Below are 9,135 nucleotides of genomic sequence, written 5' to 3'. Positions count from 1 at the left end.
GTCAGTAGCCGGCGAAGACTGGTCTCCGACTCCCTCTTCGATGTCCGGCAGAACGAGGGAGAGAGCCTGCGGGATTATCTCACCCGCTTCAACAAGGCAACACTGGAGGTCCGGAATTTGAGCCAGGAGGTGGCTCTCTCAGCCCTGAAGCGAGGCTTCCGGAAGGGCAGACTCACCTTCTCCCTGGACAAACGTCTGCCGCGGAGCTTCCCGGAGCTGTTGTCTCGGGCAAACCAGTATGCAGACGCCGAGGAGGCAGCCTCCCACCGGAACAAGGAGGCCGCCGAAGCCCCTCTAAAGCCCGGGAAGAAAAGGCGAAAAGAGGCACCCCAGAGGAGGAGCCCGACGCCTCAACGCCGGCGCAGAAGCCCGTCACCAGCAAGGAACCACGGCGCCACACGCCCTCGTTCTCCGCACCGACGCTTCAACCGGTACACCCCACTCCTGGCCCCCCGGGCCCAGATCCTCATGGAGGTCAAGGGGCGGGAGGACCTCCCGGTCCCGAGGCAGATGAAGAAGATCCCTGGGAGGAAGCCTTCTCGGGCGTACTGTGAGTACCACCGAGACCACGGCCACGATACCGAAGACTGCTTCCAGCTTCGGGACGAGATCGAGGCTCTCATTCGCCGAGGACGTCTCGGTCGATATGTAAACGACCGACGTCCCCCCGCAGACCCGCGTCCAGCCGACCCGGCCCCTCAGGAGCCTCGGGAGCAGAATCGACCCGTTGCGGGAGTGATCCACACCATCACTGGGGGCTGCTCTCGGCCCGTGAGGAACGCAGGGGGCTCGGCGGAAGTATCAGGAGTGGCCGTCGCAAAGAGGCAGCGGGTCGGAAATGTAATCACTTTTTGTGATGAAGATGTAAAGGGGGTTCAGACTCCCCACGATGACGCCATGGTGATCTCTCTCACTATGGCGGACTATGATGTAAGGCGCGTTCTTGTGGATAGTGGAAGCTCAGCTGATATTTTGTATTACGAGGCCTTCCAAAAGATGGGCTTTTCCCGACAATTGTTGCACAAAACATCCACCCCCCTCATAGGATTCACTGGAGACGCTATCTCGGCCGAAGGTGTCATCGAGCTGCCTGTGACTGCGGGCATTGCACCCGCAGAAGCCACGGTGCGGCTCGGGTTCTTGGTCGTCCGTGTCCCCTCGGCCTACAACGCTATCCTCGGACGACCCGGACTGAACGCCCTTCGCGCGGTGGTTTCTACCTACCATTTGCTCATGCGGTTCCCCACAGCGGCCGGGATTGGAGAGGTCCGAGGTGACCAGCCGACCGCACGGCAGTGTTTCCTAGCAACTCTCAAAGGGAAGAAGCCCATGGAGGCCCTAAGCGTCGAGTCACTTGACGCCAGAGACGAAGTGGCCTTGCGGCACGGGGAGCCGGCCGAGGGCGTAATCGAAGTTCCCCTCGAAGAAGGCCGCCCGGACCGCACGGTCCGGGTCGGTGCCAACCTCGACTTGGAAGCTCGGCTCCGGTTAGTGGAATTCCTCCGAGCCAATGCAGATGTGTTTGCCTGGTCGGCGGCCGATGTACCTGGGATCGACCCGGAGGTCGTTTCTCACGCCCTCAACGTCGACCCGACCCACCGACCGGTAAAGCAAAAGAAGAGACACTGTGCCCCGGATCGGATCAGGGTGGTCGACCAGGAGGTAGACAAACTCTTGGAGGCAGGTTTCATAAGAGAGGTGAGCTACCCCGAGTGGCTGGCAAACGTCGTACTTGTCCGGAAGGCGAGCGGGAAGTGGAGGATGTGCGTCGACTACACCGACCTGAACAAGGCGTGCCCCAAGGATAGCTTTCCGCTTCCACGGATAGACCAACTGGTCGACGCGACTTCCGGATATCAGCTACTGTCTTTTATGGACGCCTTCTCCGGCTACAACCAAATAATGATGGCTCCACAGGACGAGGAGAAAACTGCCTTCATAACAGACCGGGGGCTGTACTGTTACAAGGTAATGCCCTTCGGTCTGAAGAACGCTGGCGCCACTTACCAGCGCCTCGTCAATAAAATCTTCAAGGAGCAGATCGGCCGGAATATGGAGGTGTACATGGACGATATGCTGGTAAAAAGCCGCCATGCAAACCAGCACATTGCAGATCTGGAGGAGACTTTCACCACCTTGCGAAAGTTTCGCATGAAGCTAAACCCAGCGAAGTGCGCTTTTGGTGCTTCGGCCGGGAGGTTCCTCGGTTTCATTGTCAACCAGCGCGGGATCGAGGCCAACCCGGACAAGATCAAAGCCATCCAAGATATGTCCCCTCCGACCAAAGTGAAGGAGGTTCAGGAGCTCGCTGGAAGGGTCGCCGCGCTCGGACGATTTGTGGCAAAGTCGGCCGAACGCTGCCAACCATTCTTCAAGGTGTTGAAGCGCCCAAAAGACTTCCTCTGGACGGCCGAATGCCATGCGGCGTTCGACCAGCTCAAGGAGTACATGGCGTCTCCTCCCCTGCTGTCCAAGCCGCAAGAGGGGGAGATGCTCTACCTTTACCTGGCGGTCTCCCCAACCGCAGTCAGCGCAGTACTGGTTCGGGAAGAGGCAAGACTTCAGAAGCCTGTATACTACATCAGCCGAGTCCTCCGGGATGCCGAGACGCGGTACACGAAGGCTGAGAAGATCGCCTTCGCGCTGCTGACTGCGACCAGGAGGCTTCGCCCCTATTTCCAGGCTCATTCTGTCACTCTTTTGACCGATCAACCACTGCGGCAGATTCTCAGCAATCCAGAGAATGCGGGACGGCTGGTGAAGTGGGCAGTAGAACTTGGTGAGTTCGACATCCGCTACCAGCCCCGACCAGCCATCAAGGCCCAGGTACTCGCGGACTTTCTCGCTGAGTGCACTGTGCAGGAGGCGGAACCTAAGCCGCCGGAGACACCCAGCCTCGATCTCCCGATCTGGACGCTCCACATTGACGGATCGTCGAACCCTGAAGGTGGAGGGGCTGGGCTGGTCCTCACCAATCCCGATGGAGTGATAGCCGAGTATGCCTTGAGGTTCGGATTTCCAGTGACCAACAATGAGGCGGAGTACGAGGCCCTAGTCGCGGGACTCAAACTCGCCAAGGAGCTCGGCATCCGGCGTCTGAAAGTCTTCACCGACTCCCAGCTGGTGGCGACTCGTTGGTCGGGGCTGGTGTTCCCGACCGGTCGCCTCGGCTTGCGCCAGCCTAGGCCGACCAACGAGTGGAATCTCCCGAGGCTCGGCCCTCGGATGCCTGGCTAACCCGATGATCATCCCGGGAGCAGACTAGCCGGAAGCCCCGACCGGTCGCCTCGGCTTGCGCCAGCCTAGGCCGACCAACGAGTGGAATTTCCCTGAGGCTTGACAACCCTCAGATGCCTGGCTAACCCGATGATCATCCCGGGAGCAGACTAGCCGGAAGCCCCGACCGGTCGCCTCGGCTTGCGCCAGCCTAGGCCGACCAACGAGTGGAATCTCCCGAGGCTCGGCCCTCGGATGCCTGGCTAACCCGATGATCATCCCGGGAGCAGACTAGCCGGAAGCCCCGACCGGTCGCCTCGGCTTGCGCCAGCCTAGGCCGACCAACGAGTGGAATCTCCCGAGGCTCGGCCCTCGGATGCCTGGCTAACCCGATGATCATCCCGGGAGCAGACTAGCCGGAAGCCCCGACCGGTCGCCTCGGCTTGCGCCAGCCTTGGCCGACCAACGAGCGGAATTTCCCTGAGGCTTGACAACCCTCAGATGCCTGGCTAACCCGATGATCATCCCGGGAGCAGACTAGCCGGAAGCCCCGACCGGTCGCCTCGGCTTGCGCCAGCCTTGGCCGACCAACGAGCGGAATTTCCCTGAGGCTTGACAACCCTCAGATGCCTGGCTAACCCGATGATCATCCCGGGAGCAGACTAGCCGGAAGCCCCGACCGGTCGCCTCGGCTTGCGCCAGCCTAGGCCGACCAACGAGTGGAATCTCCCGAGGCTCGGCCCTCGGATGCCTGGCTAACCCGATGATCATCCCGGGAGCAGACTAGCCGGAAGCCCCGACCGGTCGCCTCGGCTTGCGCCAGCCTAGGCCGACCAACGAGTGGAATCTCCCGAGGCTCGGCCCTCGGATGCCTGGCTAACCCGATGATCATCCCGGGAGCAGACTAGCCGGAAGCCCCGACCGGTCGCCTCGGCTTGCGCCAGCCTAGGCCGACCAACGAGTGGAATCTCCCGAGGCTCGGCCCTCGGATGCCTGGCTAACCCGATGATCATCCCGGGAGCAGACTAGCCGGAAGCCCCGACCGGTCGCCTCGGCTTGCGCCAGCCTAGGCCGACCAACGAGTGGAATTTCCCTGAGGCTTGACAACCCTCAGATGCCTGGCTAACCCGATGATCATCCCGGGAGCAGACTAGCCGGAAGCCCCGACCGGTCGCCTCGGCTTGCGCCAGCCTAGGCCGACCAACGAGTGGAATCTCCCGAGGCTCGGCCCTCGGATGCCTGGCTAACCCGATGATCATCCCGGGAGCAGACTAGCCGGAAGCCCCGACCGGTCGCCTCGGCTTGCGCCAGCCTAGGCCGACCAACGAGTGGAATCTCCCGAGGCTCGGCCCTCGGATGCCTGGCTAACCCGATGATCATCCCGGGAGCAGACTAGCCGGAAGCCCCGACCGGTCGCCTCGGCTTGCGCCAGCCTTGGCCGACCAACGAGCGGAATTTCCCTGAGGCTTGACAACCCTCAGATGCCTGGCTAACCCGATGATCATCCCGGGAGCAGACTAGCCGGAAGCCCCGACCGGTCGCCTCGGCTTGCGCCAGCCTTGGCCGACCAACGAGCGGAATTTTCCTGAGGCTTGACAACCCTCAGATGCCTGGCTAACCCGATGATCATCCCGGGAGCAGACTAGCCGGAAGCCCCGACCGGTCGCCTCGGCTTGCGCCAGCCTTGGCCGACCAACGAGCGGAATTTCCCTGAGGCTTGACAACCCTCAGATGCCTGGCTAACCCGATGATCATCCCGGGAGCAGACTAGCCGGAAGCCCCGACCGGTCGCCTCGGCTTGCGCCAGCCTTGGCCGACCAACGAGCGAAATTTCCCTGAGGCTTGACAACCCTCAGATGCCTGGCTAACCCGATGATCATCCCGGGAGCAGACTAGCCGGAAGCCCCGACCGGTCGCCTCGGCTTGCGCCAGCCTAGGCCGACCAACGAGTGGAATCTTCCGAGGCTCGGGCCTCGGATGCCTGGCTAACCCGATGATCATCCCGGGAGCAGACTAGCCGGAAGCCCCGACCGGTCGCTTCGGCTTGCGCCAGCCTTGGTCGACCAGCGAGCGGAAGAATTTCCTGAGGCCTAACCCTCGGATGCCTGGCTTAGCGCCGGAAGAATTCCCTGAGGACTAACCCTCGGATGCCTGGCCTAGCGCCGGAAGAATTCCCTGAGGACTAACCCTCGGATGCCTGGCCTAGCGCCGGAAGAGTTGCCTGAGGCCTAACCCTCGGATGCCTGGCTCAGCGCCGGAAGAGTTTCCTGAGGCCTAACCCTCGGATGCCTGGCTTAGCGCCGGAAGAATTTCCTGAGGCCTAACCCTCGGATGCCTGGCTTAGCGCCGGAAGAGTTTCCTGAGGCCTAACCCTCGGATGCCTGGCCTAGCGCCGGAAGAGTTTCCTGAGGCCTAACCCTCGGATGCCTGGCTCAGCGCCGGAAGAGTTTCCTGAGGCCTAACCCTCGGATGCCTGGCTTAGCGCCGGAAGAATTTCCTGAGGCCTAACCCTCGGATGCCTGGCTTAGCGCCGGAAGAATTTCCTGAGGCCTAACCCTCGGATGCCTGGCTTAGCGCCGGAAGAATTTCCTGAGGCCTAACCCTCGGATGCCTGGCTTAGCGCCGGAAGAGTTTCCTGAGGTTTAACCCTCGGATGCCTGGCCTAGCGCCGGAAGAACTTCGGGAATCAAAAGTCAGCAAGAAGCAACCAAGAGCTAAAAAAAAAAAAAAAAGAGGACGAGGGCGAGATGAAGAAATATTCAACGTGCATTAATTTTCAGGGCCGAGGCCCATACAATTGGGCAAAACGCCGACATACAAAAATAAAAAAGACAATGGAAGGTACAAGAGGTCAGCTTGGAGGAACTCCCGAGTCGGGAACGCCGGGCTCGTCAGCGGGAGGTAGGGAAGCAGCAGGAGAACCAGCAGGCGATGGCGCCGGAGAGGAGTCCAGGAGGGAGATCTCGCTCAGGTCAACTTCGGGATACTTAGCCGACACCCTTGCCAGGCCCTCCTCGAAGCCCAAGGTGAAGGCTTCGGCCCCCGCGTCCGACGCGTCATGGACAAACTCGTCAGACTGGCGATAGGTCCGCACTGCCTCCGACATATCATGGGCGAACTCGGCGGACTGGCGATAAGCCTCTACCGCCTGACGCCCGATTTCCGCCCTCTTCTCGGCCAGCTCCGCCTCAGCTCGCTCCATAATCTGAGCCTTGGCCTCCAAGACCTTCGCCACAATCCGGCCTTCGGCCTCAGAGGAGACCCTCAGCAGATCAGCCTGAGCCTCTTTATGCTTCGCCTCGGTAGCAACCCGAGCGGCCTCGGCTTCCTTCAGGCGCGAACGGAGCTCTTGGACGTCCGTGCATGACTTCTCCAGGGCCGACTCCAGTTCGCCTAGTTTGGCTTCAAAAGAGCGGATTCGGTCGCAGGCGTTGTCGGCAGACCGCTGGGCCTTCTCCCACCGCTCTCGATAGTCCGCGATCTTCCGGGACTGCTTTTCAGCCCGTTCCTCCGCCTTCTTGACCCTGCTTTCGAGGCCCGAGGCGGCTTTGAGTTGCTCCCGAGCCTCTGACAGTTGCTCCTCCAGGGCGGCGAAGCCGAGTGCCCGCTCTTCGGCCTCCCGGAGCCTCGCCTCGAGGTCCCCGGTCGTCCTGCCTGCCGCAGCCCGGCCTCCCTCTTCCATTGCTTTCAGCCGGTCCTCGGCCTTCGCCAAAAGCCCCGCCTGTTCCTTGTAGCACTCCTCCAGACGGATCATGTACTGGGCGAGCTAAGAAATAGGAAAAATAAGGGAGTCAGGCGGAGAACAACAGAGCCAATAAATGGTGAAAGACGGCCAGAAGAACACTCACCGACATGAGACAGACGCAGCTGGCGGCCCCGACGTCAGAGACATCCAACTCCCGGACCCGCCGACGGTCCTTCTCCAGCAACACTGTTTCGATGAGATTTCGGGCGCCATCGGTAGTGAAGGCAGACCCCGATTTCTCCCCGGAGCCGGATGGTGGTTCTGCAGCCTTACCCTTATCCATCGCCTGGGGAAGAGTCCGGCTGATCACGCTCGGGGCGGGGGTCGCCCCAGGAATTGATAGGGTCCCGCTCGGCCGGGGCCTCGGCGCGTCCCTCCTCGAGTCATCAGGAGCCGACCGAGTCGAAGGCCGGGTTGGGGACCGATCACGTCCGACCCGTCCGTCTTGAGCAGGCTCAGGTGGCACCTCCGGAGTAGCGGCAACCTTACCACCGGAGGGCTGATACAGCGTCAGCTGCCGGTCGGTGCCCACGACATCTCCCTGACCGGTGGGCCCGGACTCGTCGGTCGGCATCGGAGGTATCTCCTTACGGGACTTCTTCGCCGGTGGGGCCCCGCTCGGAAGAGCTCGTTTCCTCCTCCGGACTGCTTCCAGCAGGGACGCCCTACCAACAGCCTTCGACTTCACCGACCGCATGACGTCGTCGACCTCTGCAAGAAGGACGGGATGGTCAGGGACTGAGAAACCGAAAGGAAGAAGGAACGAAAGAGAAGAAAAGAGCTAAAGAAACGATGGCGGACTCACGGTCGGTGGGGACCGAGCTCAAACCGACGTTCACCAAGGTATCCTCAGAAATAAGGCGGCCCACCGAGGGAAGCTGGCCCTCGGCGACCAACCCCTTCAAGGCGGCGACGCCCTCGGATTCCTCCCTCGACAACTTCGACAGGCCAATTGGGGACTTCACCGGCGTCCCCCAGATTGCCCTGATTTCCCAGGAGGGGTCTGCATCAACGAAAAAGAAGCGCTCCTTCCAGTGGTGAATGGAGGTAGGACCCTCCTTGACAAGGCCGCACCCTCGCCGCGCTGCGAAGCACCACCACCCTTTGTCCTGGGGGTGGCCGCTCAGGCCGTAGAGCTCCCAGAAAACGTTCAAGGTGGCGGGAATCGCATGCAAGCGACAGAGAACCTGGAAGACCGTCAGAGCACGCCACGAGTTCGGCACCAGTTGCGTCGGTGCCATTCCTAAACCCCGGAGCACCTGTAAGACTAGGTCCGAAGGGGGAAAGCGGAACCCGGCCTGGAGGATGCCCTCATTGATGGCGATCTTCCCTCGAGGAGGATGAGACATCCTCTCCTCAGGCCCTGGGAGCGTGACATTGCAGGCCTCGGGAAGGTGGTACCGAGCCACAAATCCGTCTAAGTCCTCGGCGACCAGTTTTGACTTGATGCTATCTGCTCCCACTTCGCCCATCCCTAATGGCCAATCTACGGTCAGGACGGGGTCAAGAAGGAGGGAAAGGCCGGAACGACTGGGGTGCACTAGTACAAAAAGAAAAAGTATGAAGAGCTCAAAGTAGAAGAGTGGGAAACTCACTTGAAGAGGAGGAAGAACGGCTCCGAGAGCGTCAAAAGAAAAGCAAGCGAACGTTTCGGCGGCAACAATGGTAGCGCAAAGGAGAAACTCGAAAATGTCCGTAAAGAAGAAGACGGACGGGGGAGGGCCCCCGATTAAATAGGCGAAAGGGCAAGTGACACCTCGATGACGCCAGAAGACGCCTGGCCGCCGAAGGGTCGCTCGCACCCCAAAGGCGAATCGACACCATTAAGGAAGGATGTCCGCCGAAATCCTCAGGTTGCCAGGTCAGCAGCAACCGCCATACGCCATAAAGAAGGCGGGAAGCTTGAAGCGCGCGCGCCTCTCCGAAGGATGGCGGCAATCTCGAAACATCACTCCCTTCACCTGTTCCCCTTCTGGTTCCAGGCTCGGAAGCGGGGGGCTACTGTTATGGGGGAATTGAGCCGCCATGCCCCACGTGATCGGCACGCGTATCCAGGAAAGCTACAGCTGCCCTATGATCCAGCACTCCGACCCCGAGTCGGACCTCCCCGGCTTCGCAGCCCGACCCCGGGTCGGCTGCCCTATGATCCAGCACTCCGACCCCGAGTCGGACCT

The 9,135-nt window shown here is 61.2% G+C and overlaps 1 protein-coding gene across 1 annotated transcript; it reads right to left on the bottom strand.

Moving 5' to 3' along the window:
* Positions 1 to 5,964: 5,964 nt before the first annotated feature.
* Positions 5,965 to 7,929, bottom strand: LOC149753668 (uncharacterized). The gene is made up of 2 exons (XM_089930088.1): positions 7,065 to 7,929; positions 5,965 to 6,982 (listed from the first exon to the last, which is right to left on the bottom strand). The coding sequence occupies exons 1-2, from the start codon at positions 7,656 to 7,658 to the stop codon at positions 6,068 to 6,070; spliced, it is 1,509 nt and encodes a 502-aa protein (XP_089786214.1). The 5' UTR covers positions 7,659 to 7,929; the 3' UTR covers positions 5,965 to 6,067.
* Between the last annotated feature and the right edge of the window lie 1,206 nt (positions 7,930 to 9,135).

This window comes from Phoenix dactylifera, chromosome 4 (assembly GCF_051530095.1).
Source record: "Phoenix dactylifera cultivar Ajwa chromosome 4, Ajwa_hap1_PhDact_Kaust_v1.1, whole genome shotgun sequence".
NCBI lineage: Eukaryota > Viridiplantae > Streptophyta > Magnoliopsida > Arecales > Arecaceae > Phoenix > Phoenix dactylifera.
The sequence above is the reverse complement of the archived record's forward strand: the minus strand, read 5'-3'. Positions and strand labels throughout refer to the sequence as shown.